This window comes from Chiloscyllium punctatum, chromosome X (genome assembly GCF_047496795.1).
Source record: "Chiloscyllium punctatum isolate Juve2018m chromosome X, sChiPun1.3, whole genome shotgun sequence".
Taxonomy (NCBI): domain Eukaryota; kingdom Metazoa; phylum Chordata; class Chondrichthyes; order Orectolobiformes; family Hemiscylliidae; genus Chiloscyllium; species Chiloscyllium punctatum.
Genome location: NC_092791.1, coordinates 10,232,686 through 10,256,999, shown reverse-complemented (window position 1 = coordinate 10,256,999; position 24,314 = coordinate 10,232,686). Strand labels below are relative to the sequence as shown.

The 24,314-nt window shown below is 47.6% G+C and overlaps 1 protein-coding gene and 1 pseudogene across 1 annotated transcript in view; one reads left to right on the top strand and one right to left on the bottom strand.

Moving 5' to 3' along the window:
• Nucleotides 1–24,314, bottom strand: part of LOC140471184 (natural resistance-associated macrophage protein 2-like) — a 199,706-nt gene that overhangs the window by 34,159 nt on the left and 141,233 nt on the right. The window contains exons 11-12 of the mRNA XM_072567072.1: nucleotides 9,782–9,940; nucleotides 2,562–2,648 (exon numbers count right to left, since the gene is read on the bottom strand). Coding sequence (XP_072423173.1) covers nucleotides 2,562–2,648; nucleotides 9,782–9,940 — 246 coding nt within the window. The remainder of the gene's footprint in view (nucleotides 1–2,561; nucleotides 2,649–9,781; nucleotides 9,941–24,314) is intronic.
• Nucleotides 4,668–5,609, top strand: LOC140471133 (general transcription factor II-I repeat domain-containing protein 2A-like; annotated as a pseudogene).

Genomic DNA, 24,314 nt, shown 5'->3' with positions numbered 1-24,314 from the left:
CAACAACCGAGGTTAAGCTGATTGGCCTATAATTTTCCATCTTTTGCCTTGATCCTTTCTTGAACAAGGGGGTTACTACAGCCATCTTCCAATCATCCGGGACCTTTCCTGACTCCAGTGACTCTTGAAAGATCTCAACCAATGCCTCTGCTATTTCCTCAGCAACCTCTCTCAGAACTCTAGGGTGTATCCCATCGGGGCCAGGAGATTTATCAATTTTAAGACTTTTTAACTTTTCTAGCACTATCTCTTTCGTAATGGCAACCATACTCAACTCAGCCCCGTGACACCCTTTAATTTTGGGGATATTACTCATGTCTTCCACTGTGAAAACTGACGCAAAGTACTTGTTAAGTTCTCCTGCTATTTCCTTATCTCCCATCACTAGGCTCCCTGCATCAGTTTGAAGTGGCCCACTGTCTACTTTTGCCTGTCGTTTGTTTCTTATGTACTGAAAGAAACTTTTACTATTATTTCTAATATTACTGGCTAGCCTACCTTCATATTTGATCCTCTCATTTCTTATTACACTCTTTGTTATCCTCTGTTTGCTTTTGTATCCTTCCCAATCTTCTGATTTCCCACTGTTCTTAGCCACTTTATAGGATCTCTCTTTTTCTTTAATACATTTCCTGACTTCCTTTGTCAGCCAAGGTTGTCTAATCCCTCCCCGGTTAATCTTTCTTTTCTTGGGAATGAACCTCTGTACAGTGTCCTCAATTATACCTACAAAGTCCTGCCATTTTTGCTCTACTGTCTTCCCGGTTAGCCTCTGCTTCCAGTCTATTTTAGTCAGTTCCTCTCTCATGCCTTCATAATTACCTTTATTCAACTGTAACACCATTACATCAGATTTTGCCTTCTCCCTTTCAAACTCCAGACTGAACTCTACCATATTATGGTCGCTACTTCCTAAGGGTTCCCTTACTTTAAGATCTTTTATAGAGTCTGGTTCATTGCAAAGCACTAGGTCCAGAATAGCCTGCTCTCTTGTGGGCTCCATGACAAGCTGTTCCAAAAAGCCATCCTGTAAGCATTCCATGAATTCCCTTTCTTTGGATCCACTGGCAACATTATTTACCCAGTCCACCTGCATATTGAAGTCTCCCATGATCACCATGACCTTGGCTTTCTGACATGCCTTCTCTATTTCCCGGTACATGTTGCGTCCCTGGTCCTGACCACTGTTAGGAGGTCTATACACAACTCCAATTATGGTTTTTTGCCTTTGTGGTTCCTCAATTCCACCCACACAGATTCCACATCATCCGACGCTATGTCATTCAATACCATAGATTTAATTTTGTTCTTAACTAACAAGGCAACCCCACCCCCTCTGCCCACCCCTCTGTTTTTTCGATAAGTTGAAAAACCATGGAGGTTTAACTGCCAGTCCTGACCCCCCTGTAACCAAGTCTCTGTGATGCCTACTACATCATAATCATTCACTATTATCTGTGCCATTAGTTCATCGGCTTTGTTATGAATGCTACGAGCATTCAGGTAAAGTGCCTTAATGCTAACTTTCTTATCATTAGAGATGTTGGAAGTCATATGTCCTAAGTTATCCTTGCTTTTTTCTGCATTCTCAGTCTGCCTCAATTTTAAATCCGCCTGAAAACATGCTATCCTGCTGCTTATCTTTCCATTTACCTCCATACTCCCTGTCGCTTTCACTTTCCCTTCCCCCCAACTCAGAAGTTTAAAGTCCTACTGACCACCCTATTTATCCTCTTCAAACCCAGGTCCTTGGCGCTGTGAGGCAGCAGTGATCACCACTGAGCCACCGTGCTGTCCTAAATGTTGCCATTCACTTGATCTGCACCCCTCATGATTTTATAAAACTAAGGTCAGCCCTCAACCTCCTACGCTCCAGTAAATAAAAACCCAGCCTATCTTTATAACTCAAACCCTCCATTCCCGGCAACATCCTGCTCAATCTCTTCTGAACCCTCTCCAGCTTAATAATATCCTTCCTGTAACAGGGTGAGCAGAACTGGACACAGTTCTCCAGACGAGGCCTCACCAATGTCCTGTACAACCTCAACATGACTTCCCATACTTGAAGGTCTGAGCAGTGAAGACAAGCGTGCTAAATGCCTTCTTAACCACCCTGTCTATATGTGACACGTATTTCAAAGAATTATGTACCTGAACCCCGAGGTCTTTCTATTCTACAGCACTACCCAAGGACCGACTTTTAACTGTATAAGTCCTGCCCTTGTTCATTTTGCCAAAATGCAATACCTCATATTTATTCAAATTAAACTCCAGCTGCCACTCCTCAACCCAATGACCCAATTGATCAAGATCTCCTTGTAATCTTAGATGACCTTCTTCAATGTCCACTACGCAACCAATATTGGTATCGTCTGCCAATTTACTCACCATGCCTCTTGTCTTCTCATCCACATCGTTTATATAAATGGCAAACCAAAGTGGACCCAGCACCGATCCCTGCCGAACACTGCTGGTAACAGGCCTTCAGTCTGAAAAACAACCCTCCATCGCCACTCTCTGTCTCTGACTGTCAAATCAAATTTGTATCCAAATGTACTTACCCCTTTGTAGATGTCGACACTGAGAGTGCTGTTATTGTTCGGGAAGAGGTCAGAGTGTGGACTACTGCTGTTGGCGCACACTTCGTGCTACGAAAGGGAAAAATCGTGTCAGATACATTTCTAAACTGTACAGTCTTTTCACTTGGCAATCCAAGCACTCTGTAGCAATACATCTCACGTCAATACTACTCCGAACCTTCACCACACTTTGCGGGAGGTAATATTTCCTAATTTCGCCCCCTGAAAGATTTCGCTCTAATTATTTTGCTGCATCCACAAGCCCTGGAAGTCGATGGAAGGTGTCACCAACAGTGATATCAAGCAGCACCTGCTCAGCAATAACCTGCTCAGTGAGGCCCAGTTTGGGTTCCACCAGGGTCACTCAGCTCCTGACCTCATTACAGCCTTGGGTCAAACATGGACAAAAGAGCTGAACTCCAGAGGGGAGGGGAGGGTGACAGGCCTTGACAACACCTCATTGAAACTTCTAGAATACTGAGAGGACAGCGTGGAGAATATGTCTCACAGCGTCAGGGACTTGGGTTCAATTCCAGCCTCGGGCAACTGTCTGTGTGGAGTCTGCACATTCTCCTCTGTGTCTGCGTGGGTTTCCTCCCACAATATAAAGATGCGCAGTTTTGGCTATGTTAAATTGCCCATAGTGTCCAGGGATGTGTAGGTTAGGTGCATTAGTAAGGGGTAAATGTAGAGTAATTGGGTAGGGGAATGGATCTGGGTAGCTTACTCTTCGGAGGGTCAGTGTGGACTTGTTGGGCCAAATGGCCTGTTTCCACACTGTAGGGCTTCTATGATTCTATGATTTAGTCGAAGAGACCTGGACCTGAGGGCACAGCCTCAGGGTGAAGGGGGCGACCCTTTCAAACTGAGGTGAGGGGGAATTCTTTCAGCCAGAGGGTGGGGAATCTGTGGAACTCATTGCCACAGAAGCCTGTGGAGACCAAGTCAACGAGCATATTTAAGACAGAGAGATAGACTGGTTCTTGATGAGTAAGGGGATCAAGGGTTATGGAGAGAAGGCAAGAGAATGGGGTTGAGAAATATATCAACCATGATCAAAAGGCAGAGCAGACTTGAGAGGCCAAATGGCCAAGTTCTATTCCTATATCATATGGACATCCATTCCACATTTGACTGAGTGCGGCATCAAGGAACCCTGACAAAACTGGAGCCAACGAGGATCAGAGGGAAAACTCTCCACTGGTTGGAGCCATATGTGGCAGATAGCTGTGAGGTCACTCAGCTCCAGGGCATCTCTGAGGGGTGTAATAACAGGGTAGTTATTTTGCAGGAGTTCAACATCTCCAACATTAATTGCGATGGTCATAGTGTAAGGGGTTTCAAGGGGAAAGATTTCTGAACATGTATCTGGGAGAACGCTTTCTGTCAAAGTATTGATGGTCCAACAAGGGGATGGCACCTCGTGCTGCACCTGATTCTGGGGAGAGAACGTGGATAGGTGTTCGAGGTGATAGTGGGGGAGCATTTTCAGAATAGTCACCACAACACCGTACACTTGATAAGTTTGTTATGGAAAAGGAAGAAGATGGTCTGCCAAAAAAAAAAGGTGCTTTAGATTGGGGGAAGGCAGGTTTTATTAAAAATAAGGCAGGATCTGGCCAGAGTAGACTGGGAACAGGTACTTGAGGGAAATTTCACAGCAGAATAATTTTCGATAAGGAACTGGGGAGAGTACGGGCCCAACATGTTCCCTTTAAGGCAGACCTGGGCATTTTACGGCCTGTGGGCCATATCCGGCTCTTTGGTCTTTCGTGTCCGGCCCACATGAGGTCAATCTTAAATTAGAACATAAATGAAAAAGCATTTACGCCATGCACGTTTTGAAAAGGATGCTTTTTTATTTAAGTATGGACGCACATGCGCGTATATGTGCGGGAGCAGCTAAAAGTGATGCTTGCTGGTGAGCCCTCAAAATGTCAGCTCACGCCAAGACAAGTTATGTCATATCCCACAAAATCGCCAGAAACAGTAAACCGTTTTCTGATGGAGAGTTCATTAAGGAGTGCTTGTTGGGCTCTGCAGAAAAAGGAGGCATTTGAGAATGTGCCCCTCTCCTGACACACTGTAATGAGAAGGATTGGGGACATTGCGAGAAATCTGGAGCTTCAGCTGCAGCACGGAGTGGTCAACCATTACTTTTTTACCTTGGCTTTGGATGAGAGCTGCGACGTACGTGACACAGCCCAGTTACTCATCTTCGTACGTGGGATAACTACGGACATTAAAATCACGGAGGAGCTGGCAGCCATGCAGTCAATGAAAGGAACAACAACTGGTAATGATTTGTTCACGGAGGTAAATGCATGTTTGGACATGTTGGGACTAAAATGGGACAAGCTGGCGGGTGTGACAATGGATGGTTGTCCAAATTTAACAGGAAAAAATGTTGGACTCTTAAAGAGAATGCAGGATAAAGTGACAGAAATTGACCCTGAACAGAAATTGGTATTTTTGCACTGTATTATACATCAGGAAGTGTTGTGTAAGTCAATGTTAAAAATTAACCATGTGGTTGATGTTATAACTAAAATAGTTAACTTCATCAGGGCAAGAGCTTTGAATCACAGGCAGTTTGTTACACTTTTGGAGGAAAATGAGACTGAACATCGTGACATAGGCTACCACACAGCTGTCAGGTGGCCCAGCCTGGGCAAAGTGTTGAAAAGTGTATGGGACCTGAGAGAAGAGATTCAAGATTTCTGTGTGAAGAAAGGGAATGGCATTCCACAGCTTTAGGATGCAGACTGGATTGCAGGCCTTGGTTTTGCTGATGATGTGACTGCACTTATGAATGAACTAAATATGAAACTGCAGTGCAAGGGCCTTTTTGTACATGAAATGTACAACTTGGGGAAGGCTTTTATGAGAAAGTTGCAGCTTCTCTCAAGCCAAATGGAGGACAACATTCTCACCCACTTGCCAACACTGAAGGAAGCCGCACCTTCAGCTGATCACCTCCACAGGGACTCATCTATGTTAGAAGCACTGCATGGGGAATTTTCAAGGTGATTTCAAGATGTTAAAATGGTTGAAAATGAAATGCACATGATTTTTTTCCCCATTTACGTGCAATGTGAGAATGCACCTAGCGATGTTCAGCTTGAACTCATTGACCTGCAGTCTGACACACTTCTGGCAGAGTACTTTAGGTCATCTCACTGCTTGATTTTTACTCTTCCCTCAAAGAGGAGAACTTTCCCCACATGAGGAGGCATGCTCAGAAGATTCTAGTCCTCCTTGGATCTACCTATGTATGTGAACAGACGTTCCCAGTGATGAAGTTCAACAAATCCAAATACCGATCCTCTATCACTGACGATCACCTCTCAGCTGTCCTTCGCATATCTACCTCAGACATTCACCCAGATTTCAGTGCACTTGTTCAAGCCCAAAACAGACTGGAGCTTTCTCACTAAACAAGTAAAATGAACTGAAACACATCAAAAGCAATTATTGCTTTTTGTATCGAGTTGTTTGTTGTTTGTAAAGAGTTGTTTGTTGTTTGTAATACTGAACAATAATGAAACAACTTTTCATTATTGGTTTGTGAGATTAACACGTTAAAAATAAAATGAAATACTGAAATTATTGTTTTTACTGTTTATATCTTCTATATTTGACTTACTCCACAATTTCATATCTTTATTGTAACAGAATATCCTTATTCTTTTGATTACAAGTTTCAGTGCAAAACTATATCATTTAGTACTTTTTACAATGGGAGAAAATTAATACTGAGCAGAATTATGTTCAACTTATTGTTGGTTCGGCCCTCCAACACAACTCAGGTTTCTCATGTGGCCCCTTGGAAGAATTAATTGCCTACCCCTGCTTTAAGGTAATACGGAGCAGCAACAAGCCCAGAGAACCATTTATATCAATGAATATTCAGGACTCGCTCTTACTGAGTCATAGGAGCCATTTGAAATATCATCTATGAATCCCATTATCCCACAGAAGATTCCCTGGGGTTTCTCTTATCAAAATTGCTTTATATTTAAGTGTTGAAGGATTCCAGAAAATTTATTTACTTGTGGACATACCTGAAGTAGTTCCTTTAAAAGAGGTCACTGAAAGTTCACCATTTAGAGATTTATTTTTAAAAAAGCAAGACTTTAGGGAAGTCACATGATGGCAATAAGCGCTTGTTTTTCTGCATATCCCTGGTGGGAGCAGCTTGAACAGCGCCTGGCCTAAAGAGGTTCTTGTCTTATTCAGTTCAGTTGGAGGGAAGTCTGTGTGTGCGTGTGTGTGTGTTAGAAGGATAAACATTTATAATTCTATTTTACTGACTGTGAACATTAATCAATGATTGCATCTTTATTGAATAAGCTTTGTTTTGATACTAAACCAACAACTGTACATTTAAGAAAACTGGTCGATAGATCTTTATTGTTTAAACCTGACATAGACAAGATAATTGATCACTTTGAAAAAGTATGGACATTTTATGTTGTGACTGTGTAGGAGTGGGATTGGAACAATGGGGCACTCCTCCAGCTTCGGTCATAACACTCACCACTTTAATAAATCATGGAGTGATGTGTGCAGTTTACCAACCTAAAGAAACAGTTCCCAAATTGAGAGACCTTTGGAACATTGGAGTTGGGGATTTGAAATGGTGTCACCTAAATCCTTTAAAATCATGGGATAGAAACCATCTGATCCTGGGGACTTGGCATTCTTTCCTGCCAATACTTTCTTCATGACTATTATCTTGCAATATTTTATTGTGTTCCCACCCGTAATTGTAAAATAATTCCCTCATGTGGTCTGGCAAGCTCATTTCTTCCTCTGTTAACATTATCAAACTTGAACGGACCTCTCATATACTAGAGTTGATCTTTCTCTGCACCTTCCCTGTTGCTAAAGCACTACATTCTGCATTCTGTTCTATTACCATGATGGACTTATGTAAAGTATGATTTAGAGTCATAGAGTCATACAGCACAGAAACAGACCCTTTGATCCACCTTGTCCATGTCGACCAGATATCTTAAATTAATCGAGTCCCATTTGCCAGCACTTGGCCCATGTCCCTCCAAACCCTTCCTATTCATATACCCAACCAGATACCTTTTAAATGCTGCAATTATACCAGCCTTCACCACTTCCTCTGGCAGCTCATTCCCTGTGTGCACTACTTTCTGCATGAAAATGTTGCCCCTTAGGCCCCTTTCAAATCTTTCCCCTCTCACCCTAAATCTCACCCTCTAGTTCTGGACTCCCCTACCCCAGGGAAAAGACCTTGTCTATTTATCCTATCCATGCCCCTCATAATTTTATAAACCTCTATAAGGTCACCCCTCAGCCTCTGACGCTCCAGGGAAAACAGCCCCAGCCTGTTCAGCCTCTCCCTGTAGCTCAGATCCTCCAACCCTGGCAACATCCTTGTAAATCTTTTCTGAACCCTTTCAAGTTTCACAACATCCTTCCTTTTGGAGGGAGACCAGAATTGCACACAGTATTCCAAAAGTGGCCTAATTAATGTTCTGTACAAACGCAACATGACCTCCCAACATTTATACTCAATACTCTGACCAATAAAGGAAAGCATACCAAAGAGCCGAGTTGGAGGGTTGGATCTGGGATAAGGTGGGGGGAGGGGAAATGAGGAAACTGGTGACATCCACATTAATGCCATGTGGTTGGAGGGTCCCAAGGCGGAAGATGAGGTGTTCTTCCTCCAGGGGTCACGTGGCAAGGATTTGGCGGTGGAGGAAGCCCAGGACTTGCATGCCCTTGGCAGAGTGGGAGGGGGAGTTGAAGTGGTTGGCCACAGGGTGGTGGGGTTGGTTGGTGCAGGTGCCCCAGAGGTGTTCCCTGAAACTTTCCGCAAGTTGGCATCCTGCCTCCACATCACAAGCAACGGACATAGCAGATGAGGTTTTTGGAGGTGCAGGAAAATCTGTCGGATGTGAAAGGATCCTTCAGGAACTTGGATGGAGGTGAGGGGGAGCTGGAGGCGCAGGTTTGACACCTTGTGCGATGGCAGGTGAAGGTACCGGGTGTGGACGGTGGGGGGGTAGCGTGGGCCTAATGAGTGAGTCGCGGAGGAAATGGTCTCTGTGGAATGCTGAAAGGAGGCAATTATATCTCTGGTGGTGGGGTCTGACTGTGGGTGTCAGAAGTGGCAGAGGATGATGCGATGTATATGGAGGTTGGTAGGGTGGAAGTTGAGGATTGGAGGGGGGGGGGTGGCGGGTGGGTTCTGTCCTTGCTGTGATTGGAGGGAAGGCCCATGTGGGAGAGGAAATTATGATCTTGGAAGAAGGAGGCCATTTGGGATGTTCTAGAGTGGAACTGATCCACCTGGGAGCGTCTCCAGTGGAGGCGGAGGAATTGGGAATAAGGGATAGCACTTTTTACCGGAGGAGGAGTGGAAGGTGTAGTCCAGGTCGCTGTGGGAGTTGCTGGGTTTGTAGGACATGTCCGTGTTGAGTCTGTCACCAGAAATGGAGATGGAGAGGTCCAGTTAGGGGAGGGAGGTGCCGGAGATGGTCCAGGTGAACTTGAGGTCAGGGTGGAAGGTGTTTGCGAAGTTGATCAGCTGTTCAACCTCCTCGTGGGAGCACGAGGTGGCGCTGATGCAGCCATCGATATAGCAGAGGAAAAGGTGAGGAATGGTGCCAGTGTAACGACAGAAAATGGACTGTTCCACATATCTGACACAGAAGCAGGCATAGCTGGGGCCCACACAGATGCCCATGGCTATCCCAACTCCTATATCAATGTGCTGACCAATAAAGGCAAGCGTCCCAAATGCTTTCTTCACTACTCTGTCCACACAAAACAATACTATATAATCACGACATGGGACAAGAATAAACCAAATGAAATCAAAACCTCCGACTCAGCGTATCCATTTTCTTACCCATCAGCGACTGTATCATCAGCAGTAATGGTCAGACAGCACATACTGCTCCGAAGCATCTTCCGAATGGAATTACAATCATTTTTTGGTGTTGACGTTAGTGCCATTTAAATAAAGCAAATGGTCCAGTTTGGTGGAATACAGGGTTCTGCCCGGAGAACCTGGTAATGAATGTCTGGGGTTGGAATGTACCAATGGGCAACCCAACCACATTTCCAGCCAACCGATCATGCCAGTGTGCTGGAAGGACTGCACCACTTAGGAGCACCCCATGGCCCATGGCCCCGACATTACTTCTCATACTCACCACCTGCTCATTGGTCTGATTGTAAAACGCTTCGGCAAATACTGAGACCACAAAGACGTTGATGATGAACGACAACAACAAAGCTATGCAAGCTTCGATTAAGTAGTAGCGATTCGCCTCCTTCACTTCGTTCTTATTGGCTCGGTTCACGTCTCTGGACTGTGGGGGTGTGTGTGAGAGAGAGAGAGAACGTCATTGCTCAGTGAGCCCTCAATATCACTGCCTTCCCCATCCAATCACCTCGCCACTCTGTATCACACAAAAGCTTCAGCCAGAGACCTCTTCTACCTTCGAGTTCAAGGTGCTGTCAGCATCTGTGTGGCAGCAAGTGCGCACAGCAGGATCCCGGCAAACCAAACATTCACGTTCATCTGTTTCCGCTTGAGGAGTGGATTCTGCTCACTCTCCCATGCAAATCGAGAGTGAACTGATTTGCGAGTGTTGGACGAAAAGACAAGGCACTGAATTCTGCATTGACCTCTTATCTCTGAGAAATACTTCAATTTGAGTTCTCAACAATAAACAATGTTTATTCCAATTACTCCCCTCCTTTTTGTACGCCTGTCAAGTGAGTGATATCCATATTCTGTCCTTACGTTCAAAACGCTTTACAACATCTAGCTTTTCACACAGGGCTTACTTTTCCAGTCACCACTCACAATCAGATCATGAGAGTGCTTCATGCTAACATTCTGGGAACTATGCTGCTCCATTTTCTTCAAATCACGGGGTAATCTAGAAGTGTACCTTTCGACGTAAGCTACTCAATGTATCTCTCAGAAAGCTGCTCCCTGTCCAGTACCTCACACAGAATGCTGCTCCCTGTACAGTACCTCACACAGAATGCTGCTCCCTGTACAGTACCTCACACAGAAAGCTGCCCCCAGTACAGTATCTCACACAGAAAGCTGCTCCCTGTACAGTATCTCACACAGAAAGCTGCTCCCAGTACAGTATCTCACACAGAGAGCTGCTCCCTGTACAGTATCTCACACAGAAAGCTGCCCCCAGTACAGTATCTCACACAGAAAGCTGCTCCCTGTACAGTATCTCACACAGAAAGCTGCTCCCTGTACAGTACCTCACACAGAAAGCTGCTCCCTGTACAGTACCTCACACAGAAAGCTGCTCCCTGTACAGTATCTCACACCGAAAGCTACTCCCTGTACAGTATCTCACACAGAAAGCTGCTCCCTGTACAGTACCTCACACAGAAAGCTGCTCCCTGTACAGTATCTCACACAGAAAGCTGCTCCCTGTACAGTATCTCACACAGAAAGCTGCTCCCAGTACAGTATCTCACACAGAAAGCTGCTCCCTGTACAGTATCTCACACAGAAAGCTGCTCCCTGTACAGTACCTCACTCAGAAAGCTGCCCCCAGTACAGTATCTCACACAGAAAGCTGCTCCCTGTACAGTATCTCACACAGAAAGCTGCTCCCTGTACAGTACCTCACACAGAGAGCTGCTCCCTGTCCAGTACCTCACACAGAAAGCTGCTCCCTGTACAGTACCACACACAGAAAGCTGCTCCCTGTACAGTATCTCACACAGAAAGCTGCTCCCTGTACAGTACCTCACACAGAAAGCTGCTCCCAGTCCAGTATCTCACACAGAAAGCTGCTCCCAGTCCAGTATCTCACACAGAAAGCTGCTCCCTGTACAGAACCTCACTCAGAAAGCTGCCCCCAGTACAGTATCTCACACAGAAAGCTGCTCCCTGTACAGTATCTCACACAGAAAGCTGCTCCCTGTACAGCATCTCACACAGAAAGCTGCTCCCTGTCCAGTACCTCACACAGAAAGCTGCTCCCAGTACAGTATCTCACACAGAAAGCTGCTCCCTGTACAGTATCTCACACAGAAAGCTGCTCCCAGTCCAGTATCTCACACAGAAAGCTGCTCCCAGTCCAGTATCTCACACAGAAAGCTGCTCCCTGTACAGTATCTCACACAGAAAGCTGCTCCCTGTACAGTACCTCACACAGAAAGCTGCTCCCATTACAGTATCTCACACAGAAAGCTGCTCCCAGTCCAGTACCTCACACAGAAAGCTGCTCCCAGTCCAGTACCTCACACAGAAAGCTGCTCCCTGTACAGTATCTCACACAGAAAGCTGCTCACTGTACAGTACCTCACACAGAAAGCTGCTCCCTGTACAGTATCACACACAGAAAGCTGCTCCCTGTCCAGTATCTCACACAGAAATCTGCCCCCAGTACAGTATCACACACAGAAAGCTGCTCCCAGTACAGTATCTCACACAGAAAGCTGCTCCCTGTACAGTATCACACACAGAAAGCTGCCTACAGTACAGTACCTCACACAGAAAGCTGCTCCCTGTACAGTATCTCACACAGAGAGCTGCTCCAAGTACAGTATCACACACAGAAAGCTGCCCCCAGTACAGTATCTCACAGAGAAAGCTGCTCTCTGTACAGTATCTCACACAGAAAGCTGCTCCCTGTACAGTATCTCACACAGAAAGCTGCTCCCAGTACAGTATCTCACACAGAAAGCTGCTCCCAGTACAGTATCTCACACAGAAAGCTGCACCCTGTACAGTATCACACACAGAAAGCTGCCCCCAGTACAGTATCACACACAGAAAGCTGCCCCCAGTACAGTATCTCACAGAGAAAGCTGCTCCCTGTACAGTATCTCACACCGAAAGCTGCTCCCTGTTCAGTACCTCACACAGAAAGCTGCCCCCAGTACAGTATCTCACACAGAAAGCTGCTCCCTGTACAGTACCTCACACAGAAAGCTGCTCCCAGTCCAGTACCTCACACAGAAAGCTGCTCCCTGTACAGTACCTCACACAGAAAGCTGCTCCCATTACAGTATTTCACACAGAAAGCTGCCCCCAGTACAGTACCTCACACAGAAAGCTGCTCCCTGTACAGTACCTCACAGAGAAAGCTGCTCCCAGTCCAGTACCTCACACAGAAAGCTGCTCCTAGTACAGTATCTCACACAGAAAGCTGCTCCCTGTCCAGTACCTCACACAGAAAGCTGCTCCCTGTACAGTATCTCACACAGAAAGCTGCTCCCTGTACAGTACCTCACACAGAAAGCTGCTCCCTGTACAGTATCTCACACAGAGAGATGCTCCCAGTACAGTATCACACACAGAAAGCTGCCCCCAGTACAGTATCTCACAGAGAAAGCTGCTCTCTGTACAGTATCTCACACAGAAAGCTGCTCCCTGTACAGTATCTCACACAGAAAGCTGCTCCCAGTACAGTATCTCACACAGAAAGCTGTCCCTGTACAGTATCACACACCGAAAGCTGCCCCCAGTACAGTATCTCACACAGAAAGCTGCCCCCAGTACAGTATCTCACACAAAAAGCTGCTCCCTGTACATTATCTCACACCGAAACCTGCTCCCTGTACAGTATCTCACACAGAAAGCTGCTCCCTGTACAGTACCTCACACAGAGAGCTGCTCCCTGTACAGTATCTCACACAGAAAGCTGCTCCCTGTACAGTATCTCAAACCGAAAGCTGCTCCCTGTAAAGTATCTCACACAGAAAGCTGCTCCCTGTACAGTACCTCACACAGAAAGCTGCTACCTGTCCAGTATCTCACACAGAAAGCTGCCCCCTGTACAGTATCTCACACAGAAAGCTGCTCCCTGTACAGTATCTCACACAGAAAGCTGCTCCCTGTACAGTATCTCACACAGAAAGCTGCTCGCTGTACAGTACCTCACACAGAGAGCTGCTCCCTGTACAGTATCTCACACTGAAAGCTGCTCCCTGTACAGTATCTCACACAGAAAGCTGCTCCCTGTACAGTACCTCACACAGAAAGCTGCTCCCTGTACAGTATCTCACACAGAAAGCTGCTCCCAGTACAGTACCTCACAGAGAAAGCTGCTCCCTGTACAGTAGCTCACACAGAAAGCTGCTCCCAGTACAGTACCTCACACAGAAAGCTGCTCCCTGTACAGTATCTCACACAGAAAGCTGCTCACTGTACAGTATCACACACAGAAAGCTGCTCCCTGTACAGTACATCACACAGAAAGCTGCCCCCAGTACAGTATCTCACACAGAAAGCTGCTCCCTGTACAGTATCTCACACAGAAAGCTGCTCCCTGTACAGTATCTCACACAGAGTGCTGCTCCCTGAACAGTATCACACAGAAAAAGCTGCTCCCTGTCCAGTACCTCACACAGAAAGCTGCTCCCAGTACAGTACCTCACACAGAAAGCTGCTCCCTGTACAGTATCTCACACAGAAAGCTGCTCCCAGTACAGTACCTCACACAGAAAGCTGCTCCCTGTACAGTATCTCACACAGAAAGCTGCTCACTGTACAGTATCACACACAGAAAGCTGCTCCCTGTACAGTACCTCACACAGAAAGCTGCTCCCTGTACAGTATCTCACACAGAAAGCTGCTCCCAGTACAGTATCTCACACAGAATGCTGCTCCCTGTACAGTATCTCACACAGAGTGCTGCTCCCATTACAGTATCTCACACAGAAAGCTGCTCCCATTCCAGTAACTCACACAGAAAGCTGCTCCCATTCCAGTATCTCACACAGAGTGCTGCTCCCTATACAGTATCTCACACAGAAAGCTGCTCCCAGTACAGTATCTCACACAGAAAGCTGCTCCCTGTACAGTATCTCACCCAGAAAGCTGCTCCCTGAACAGTACCTCACACAGAAAGCTGCTCCCTGTACAGTATCTCACACAGAAAGCTGCTACCTGTACAGTACCTCACACAGAAAGCTGCTTCCTTTCCAGTACCTCACACAGAAAGCTGCTCCCTGTACAGTATCTCACACAGAAAGCTGCTCACTGTACAGTATCACACACAGAAAGCTGCTGCCTGTACAGTACCTCACACAGAAAGCTGCTCCCTGTACAGTATCTCACACAGAAAGCTGCTCCCTGTCCAGTATCACACACAGAAAGCTGCTCCCTGTACAATATCTCACACAGACAGCTGCTCCCTGTACAGTATCACACACAAAAAGCTGCTCCCTGTACAGTATCTCACACAGAAAGCTGCTCCCAGTACAGTACCTCACACAGAAAGCTGCTCCCTGTACAGTATCTCACACAGAAAGCTGCTCCCTGTACAGTACCTCACACAGAAAGCTGCTCCCTGTACAGTATCTCCCACAGAAAGCTGCTCCCAGTACAGTATCTCACACAGAAAGCTGCTCCCTGTACAGTACCTCACACAGAAAGCTGCCCCCAGTACAGTATCTCACACAGAAAGCTGCTCCCTGTACAGTATCTCACACAGAAAGCTGCCCCCAGTACAGTATCTCACACAGAAAGCTATTCCTTGTACAGTATCTCACACAGAAAGCTGCTCCCTGTACAGTACCTCACACAGAAAGCTGCTCCCTGTACAGTATCTCACACCTAAAGCTGCTCCCAGTACAGTACCTCACACAGAAAGCTGCTCCCTGTACAGTATCTCACACAGAGAGCTGCTCCCAGTACAGTACCTCACACAGAATTCTGCTCCCTGTCCAGTACCTCACAGAGAAAGTTGCCCAATGTACAGTACCTCACACAGAAAGCTGCTCCCTGTACAGTATCTCACACAGAAAGCTGCTCCCAGTACAGTATCTCACACAGAAAGCTGCTCACTGTACAGTATCTCACACAGAAAGCTGCTCACTGTACAGTATCTCACACAGAGTGCTGCTCCCTGTACAGTATCTCACACAGAAAGCTGCTCCCAGTACAGTATCTCACACAGAAAGCTGCTCCCTGTACAGTACCTCACACAGAAAACTGCTCCCTGTACAGTATCTCACACAGAAAGCTGCTCCCTGTACAGTACCTCACACAGAGAGCGGCTCCCTGTACAGTCCCTCACACAGAAAGCGGCTCCCAGAACAGTCGCTCACACAGAAAGCTGCTCCCAGTACAGTATCTCACACATAGAGCTGCTCCCTGTACAGTATCTCACACAGAAAGCTGCCCCCAGTACAGTATCTCACACATAAAGCTGCTCCCCGTACAGTATCTCACACAGTAAGCTGCTCCCAGTACAGTATCTCACACAGAAAGCTGCTCCCAGGACAGTATCTCACACAAAAAGCTGCTCCCTGTACAGTATCTCACACAGAAAGCTGCTCCCCGTACAGTACCTCACACAGAAAGCTGCTCCCTGTACAGTACCTCACACAGAAAGCTGCCCCCAGTACAGTATCTCACACAGAAAGCTGCTCCCTGTACAGTATCTCACACAGAAAGCTGCTCCCTGTACAGTACCTCACACAGAAAGCTGCCCCCAGTACAGTATCTCACACAGAAAGCTGCCCCCAGTACAGTATCTCACACAGAAAGCTGCTCCCGGTACAGTATCTCACACAGAAAGTTGCTCCCTGTACAGTACCTCACACAGAAAGCTGCTCCCAGTACAGTACCTCACACCGAAAGCTGCTCCCAGTACAGTACCTCACACAGAAAGCTGCTCCCTGTACAGTATCTCACACAGAGAGCTGCTCCCAGGACAGTACCTCACACAGAAAGCTGCTCCCTGTCCAGTACCTCACACAGAAAGCTCCCCAATGTACAGTACCTCACACAGAAAGCTGCTTCCTGTACAGTATCTCACACAGAAAGCTGCTCCCTGTACAGTACCTCACACAGAAAGCTGCTCCCTGTACAGTATCTCACACAGAGAGCTGCTCCCAGTGCAGTATCTCACACAGAAAGCTGCTCCCTGTACAGTATCTCACCCAGAAAGCTGCTCCCTGAACAGTATCTCACACAGAAAGCTGCTCCCAGGACAGTACCTCACACAGAAAGCTGCTCCCTGTACAGTATCTCACATAGAAAGCTGCTCCCAGTACAGTATCTCACACAAAAAGCTGCTCCCTGTACAGTATCTCACACAGAAAGCTGCTCCCTGTACAGTACCTCACACAGAAAGCTGCTCCCTGTACAGTACCTCACACAGAAAGCTGCCCCCAGTACAGTATCTCACACAGAAAGCTGCCCCCAGTACAGTATCTCACACAGAAAGCTGCTCCCTGAACAGTATCTCACACAGAAAGCTGCTCCCTGTACAGTATCACACACAGAAAGCTGCCCCCAGTACAGTATCTCACACAGAAAGCTGCCCCCAGTACAGTATCTCACACAGAAAGCTGCTCCCTGTACAGTATCTCACACAGAAAGTTGCTCCCTGTACAGTACCTCACACAGAAAGCTGCTCCCAGTAAAGTACCTCACACAGAAAGCTGCTCCCTGTACAGTATCTCACACAGAGAGCTGCTCCCAGTACAGTACCTCACACAGAAAGCTGCTCCCTGTCCAGTACCTCACACAGAAAGCTGCCCAATGTACAGTACCTCACACAGAAAGCTGCTCCCTGTACAGTATCTCACACAGAAAGCTGCTCCCTGTACAGTACCTCACACAGAAAGCTGCTCCCTGCACAGTATCTCACACAGAAAGCTGCTCCCTGTACAGTATCTCACCCAGAAAGCTGCTCCCTGAACAGTATCTCACACAGAAAGCTGCTCCCAGTACAGTACCTCACACAGAAAGCTGCTCCCTGTACAGTACCTCACACAGAAAGCTGCTCCCTGTACAGTATCTCACACAGTAAGCTGTTCCCTGAACAGTACCTCAAACAGAAAGCTGCTCCCTGTCCATTACCTCACACAGAAAGCTGCCCCCAGTACAGTATCTCACACAGAAAGCTGCTCCCTGAACAGTATCACACAAAAAAAGCTGCTCCCTGTCCAGTACCTCACGCAGAAAGCTGCTCCCAGTACAATACCTCACACAGAAAGCTGCTCCCTGTACAGTATCTCACACAGAAAGCTGCTCCCAGTACAGTACCTCACACAGAAATCTGCTCCCTGTACAGTATCTCACACAGAAAGCTGCTCACTGTACAGTATCACACACAGAAAGCTGCTCCCTGTACAGTACCTCACACAGAAAGCTGCTCCCTGTACAGTATCACACACAGAAAGCTGCTCCCTGTACAGTACCTCACACAGAAAGCTGCTCCCTGTACAGTATCTCACACAGAAAGCTGCTCCCTGTACAGTATCTCACACAGAAAGCTGCCCCCAGTACAGTATCTCACACAGAAAGCTGCTCCCTGAACAGTATCACACACAAAAAGCTGCTCCCTGTCCAGTCCCTCACACAGAAAGCTGCTCCCTGTACAGTACCTCACACAGAAAGCTGCTCCCTGTACAGTATCTCACACAGAAAGCTGCTCCCAGTACAGTACCTCACACAGAAAGCTGCTCCCTGTACAGTATCTCACACAGAAAGCTGCTCACTGTACAGTATCACACACAGAAAGCTGCTGCCTGTACAGTACATCACACAGAAAGCTGCTCCCTGTACAGTATCTCACACAGAAAGCTGCTCCCTGTACAGTATCTCACACAGAGTGCTGCTCCCTGAACAGTATCACACAGAAAAAGCTGCTCCCTGTCCAGTACCTCACACAGAAAGCTGCTCCCAGTACAGTACCTCACACAGAAAGCTGCTCCCTGTACAGTATCTCACACAGAAAGCTGCTCTCAGTACAGTACCTCACACAGAAAGCTGCTCCCTGTACAGTATCTCACACAGAAAGCTGCTCCCTGTACAGTACCTCACACAGAAAGCTGCTCCCTGTACAGTATCTCACACAGAAAGCTGCTCCCAGTACAGTATCTCACACAGAATGCTGCTCCCTGTACAGTATCTCACACAGAGTGCTGCTCCCTGTACAGTATCTCACACAGAAAGCTGCTCCCATTCCAGTAACTCACACAGAAAGCTGCTCCCATTCCAGTATCTCACACAGAGTGCTGCTCCCTCTACAGCATCTCACACAGAAAGCTGCTCCCAGTACAGTATCTCACACAGAAAGCTGCTCCCTGGACAGTATCTCACCCAGAAAGCTGCTCCCTGTACAGTACCTCACACAGAAAGCTGCTCCCTGTCCAGTACCTCACACAGAAAGCTGCTCCCTGTACAGTATCTCACACAGAAAGCTGCTCACTGTACAGTATCACACACAGAAAGCTGCTGCCTGTACAGTACCTCACACAGAAAGCTGCTCCCTGTACAGTATCTCACACAGAAAGCTGCTCTCTGTCCAGTATCACACACAGAAAGCTGCTCCCTGTACAATATCTCACACAGACAGCTGCTCCCTGTACAGTATCACACACAAAAAGCTGCTCCCTGTACAGTACCTCACACAGAAAGCTGCTCCCAGTACAGTACCTCACACAGAAAGCTGCTCCCTGTACAGTATCTCACACAGAAAGCTGCTCCCTGTACAGTACTTCACACAGAAAGCTGCTCCCTGTACAGTATCTCACACAGAAAGCTGCTCCCAGTACAGTATCTCACACAGAAAGCTGCTCCCTGTACAGTATCTCACACAGAAAGCTGCCCCCAGTACAGTATCTCACACAGAAAGCTGCTCCCTGTACAGTATCTCACACAGAAAGCTGCCCCCAGTACAGTATCTCACACAGAAAGCTATTCCTTGTACAGTATCTCACACAGAAAGCTGCTCCCTGTACAGTACCTCACACAGAAAGCTGCTCCCTGTACAGTATCTCACACCTAAAGCTGCTCCCAGTACAGTACCTCACACAGAAAGCTGCTCCCTGTACAGTATCTTACACAGAGAGCTGCTCCCAGTACAGTACCTCACAGAGAAAGCTGCCCAATGTACAGTACCTCACACAGAAAGCTGCTCCCTGTACAGTATCTCACACAGAAAGCTGCTCCCAGTACAGTATCTCACACAGAAAGCTGCTCCCTGTCCAGTATCTCACACAGAAATCTGCCCCCAGTACAGTATCACACACAGAAAGCTGCTCCCTGTACAGTATCTCACACAGAGAGCTGCTCCCAGTACAGTACCTCTGACAGAAAGCTGCTCCCTGTCCAGTATCTCACACAGAAAGCTGCTCCCTGTACAGTACCTCACACAGAAAGCTGCTCCCTGTACAGTATCTCACACAGAGAGCTGCTCCCTGTACTGTACCTCACACAGAAAGCTGCTCCCTGTACAGTATCTCACACAGAAAGCTGCTCCCTGTCCAGTACCTCACACAGAAAGCTGCTCCCTGTCCAGTCCCTCACACAGAATGCTGCTCCCTGTACAGTATCACACACAGAAAGCTGCTCCCTGTACAGTACCTCACACAGAAAGCTGCTCACTGTACAGTACCTCACACAGAAAGCTGCTCCCTGTCCAGTACCTCACACAGAATGCTGCTCCCTGTACAGTATCTCACACAGAAAGCTGCCCCCAGGACAGTATCTCACACAGAATGCTGCTCCCTGAACAGTATCTCACACAGAAAGCTGCTCCCCGTACAGTATCTCACACAGTAAGCTGCTCCCAGTACAGTATCTCACACAGAAGGCTGCTCCCAGGACAGTATCTCACACAAAAAGCTGCTCCCTGTACAGTATCTCACACAGAAAGCTGCTCCCTGTACAGTACCTCACACAGAAAGCTGCTCCCTGTACAGTACCTCACACAGAAAGCTGCTCCCTGTACAGTACCTCACACAGAAAGCTGCCCCCAGTACAGTATCTCACACAGAAAGCTGCTCCCTGTACAGTATCTCACACAGAAAGCTGCTCCCTGTACAGTACCTCACACAGAAAGCTGCCCCCAGTACAGTATCTCACACAGAAAGCTGCCCCCAGTACAGTATCTCACACAGAAAGCTGCTCCCGGTACAGTATCTCACACAGAAAGTTGCTCCCTGTACAGTACCTCACACAGAAAGCTGCTCCCAGTACAGTACCTCACACCGAAAGCTGCTCCCAGTACAGTACCTCACACAGAAAGCTGCTCCCTGTACAGTATCTCACACAGAGAGCTGCTCCCAGGACAGTACCTCACACAGAAAGCTTCTCCCTGTCCAGTACCTCACACAGAAAGCTCCCCAATGTACAGTACCTCACACAGAAAGCTGCTCCCTGTCCAGTATCTCACACAGAAAGCTGCCCCCAGTACAGTATCTCACACAGAAAGCTGCTCCCTGTACAGTATCTCACACAGAAAGCTGCTCCCAGTACAGTACCGCACACAGAAAGCTGCTCCCTGTACAGTATCTCACACAGAAAGCTGCTCACTGTACAGTATCACACACAGAAAGCTGCTGCCTGTACAGGACATCACACAGAAAGCTGCTCCCTGTACAGTATCTCACACAGAAAGCTGCTCCCTGTACAGTATCTCACACAGAGTGCTGCTCCCTGAACAGTATCACACAGAAAAAGCTGCTCCCTGTCCAGTACCTCACACAGAAAGCTTCTCCCAGTACAGTACCTCACACAGAAAGCTGCTCCCTGTACAGTATCTCACACAGAAAGCTGCTCCCAGTACAGTACCTCACACAGAAAGCTGCTCCCTGTACAGTATCTCACACAGAAAGCTGCTCACTGTACAGTATCACACACAGAAAGCTGCTCCCTGTACAGTACCTCACACAGAAAGCTGCTCCCTGTACAGTATCTCACACAGAAAGCTGCTCCCAGTACAGTATCTCACACAGAATGCTGCTCCCTGTACAGTATCTCACACAGAGTGCTGCTCCCTGTACAGTATCTCACACAGAAAGCTGCTCCCATTCCAGTAACTCACACAGAAAGCTGCTCCCATTCCAGTATCTCACACAGAGTGCTGCTCCCTCTACAGTATCTCACACAGAAAGCTGCTCCCAGTACAGTATCTCACACAGAAAGCTGCTCCCTGGACAGTATCTCACCCAGAAAGCTGCTCCCTGTCCAGTACCTCACACAGAAAGCTGCTCCCTGTACAGTATCTCACACAGAAAGCTGCTCACTGTACAATATCTCACACAGAAAGCTGCTGCCTGTACAGTACCTCACACAGAAAGCTGCTCCCTGTACAGTATCTCACACAGAAAGCTGCTCTCTGTCCAGTATCACACACAGAAAGCTGCTCCCTGTACAATATCTCACACAGACAGCTGCTCCCTGTACAGTATCACACACAAAAAGCTGCTCCCTGTACAGTACCTCACACAGAAAGCTGCTCCCAGTACAGTACCTCACACAGAAAGCTGCTCCCTGTACAGTATCTCACACAGAAAGCTGCTCCCTGTACAGTACCTCACACATAAAGCTGCTCCCTGTACAGTATCTCACACAGAAAGCTGCTCCCAGTACAGTATCTCACACAGAAAGCTGCTCCCTGTACAGTATCTCACACAGAAAGCTGCCCCCAGTACAGTATCTCACACAGAAAGCTGCTCCCTGTACAGTATCTCACACAGAAAGCTGCCCCCAGTACAGTATCTCACACAGAAAGCTATTCCTTGTACAGTATCTCACACAGAAAGCTGCTCCCTGTACAGTACCTCACACAGAAAGCTGCTCCCTGTACAGTATCTCACACCTAAAGCTGCTCCCAGTACAGTACCTCACACAGAAAGCTGCTCCCTGTACAGTATCTTACACAGAGAGCTGCTCCCAGTACAGTACCTCACAGAGAAAGCTGCCCAATGTACAGTACCTCACACAGAAAGCTGCTCCCTGTACAGTATCTCACACAGAAAGCTGCTCCCAGTACAGTATCTCACACAGAAAGCTGCTCCCTGTCCAGTATCTCACACAGAAATCTGCCCCCAGTACAGTATAACATACAGAAAGCTGCTCCCTGTACAGTATCTCACACAGAGAGCTGCTCCCAGTACAGTACCTCTGACAGAAAGCTGCTCCCTGTCCAGTATCTCACACAGAAAGCTGCTCCCTGTACAGTACCTCACACAGAAAGCTGCTCCCTGTACAGTATCTCACACAGAGAGCTGCTCCCTGTACAGTACCTCACACAGAAAGCTGCTCCCTGTACAGTATCTCACACAGAAAGCTGCTCCCTGTCCAGTACCTCACACAGAAAGCTGCTCCCTGTCCAGTATCTCACACAGAATGCTGCTCCCTGTACAGTATCACACACAGAAAGCTGCTCCCTGTACAGTACCTCACACAGAAAGCTGCTCACTGTACAGTACCTCACACAGAAAGCTGCTCCCTGTCCAGTACCTCACACAGAATGCTGCTCCCTGTACAGTATCTCACACAGAAAGCTGCCCCCAGGACAGTATCTCACACAGAATGCTGCTCCCTGAACAGTATCACACACAAAAAGCTGCTCCCTGTCCAGTCCCTCACACAGAAAGCTGCTCCCTGTACAGTACCTCACACAGAAAGCTGCTCCCTGTACAGTCCCTCACACAGAAAGCGGCTCCCTGAACAGTCCCTCAAACAGAAAGCTGCTCCCAGGACAGTATCTCACACATAGAGCTGCTCCCTGTACAGTATCTCACACAGAAAGCTGCTCCCTGTACAGTATCTCACACAGAAAGCTGCCCCCAGTACAGTATCTCACACAGAAAGCTGCTCCCCGTACAGTATCTCACACAGTAAGCTGCTCCCAGTACAGTATCTCACACAGAAAGCTGCTCCCAGGACAGTATCTCACACAAAAAGCTGCTCCCTGTACAGTATCTCACACAGAAAGCTGCTCCCTGTACAGTACCTCACACAGAAAGCTGCTCCCTGTACAGTACCTCGCACAGAAAGCTGCCCCCAGTACAGTATCTCACACAGAAAGCTGCTCCCTGTACAGTATCTCACACAGAAAGCTGCTCCCTGTACAGTACCTCACACAGAAAGCTGCCCCCAGTACAGTATCTCACACACAAAGCTGCCCCCAGTACAGTATCTCACACAGAAAGCTGCTCCCGGTACAGTATCTCACACAGAAAGTTGCTCCCTGTACAGTACCTCACACAGAAAGCTGATCCCAGTACAGTACCTCACACCGAAAGCTGCTCCCAGTACAGTACCTCACACAGAAAGCTGCTCCCTGTACAGTATCTCACACAGAGAGCTGCTCCCAGGACAGTACCTCACACAGAAAGCTTCTCCCTGTCCAGTACCTCACACAGAAAGCTCCCCAATGTACAGTACCTCACACAGAAAGCTGCTCCCTGTCCAGTATCTCACACAGAAAGTTGCTCCCTGTACAGTACCTCACACAGAAAGCTGCTCCCTGTACAGTATCTCACACAGAGAGCTGCTCCCAGTACAGTATCTCACACAGAAAGCTGCTCCCTGTACAGTATCTCACCCAGAAAGCTGCTCCCTGAACAGTATCTCACACAGAAAGCTGCTCCCAGTACAGTACCTCACACAGAAAGCTGCTCCCTGTACAGTATCTCACACAGAAAGCTGCTCCCAGTACAGTATCTCACACAAAAAGCTGCTCCCTGTACAGTATCTCACACAGAAAGCTGCTCCCTGTACAGTACCTCACACAGAAAGCTGCTCCCTGTACAGTACCTCACACAGAAAGCTGCCCAATGTACAGTACCTCACACAGTAAGCTGTTCCCTGTACAGTACCTCAAACAGAAAGCTGCTCCCAGTACAGTACCTCACACAGAAATCTGCTCCCTGTACAGTACCTCACACAGAAAGCTGCTCCCTGTACAGTATCTCACACAGTAAGCTGTTCCCTGTACAGTA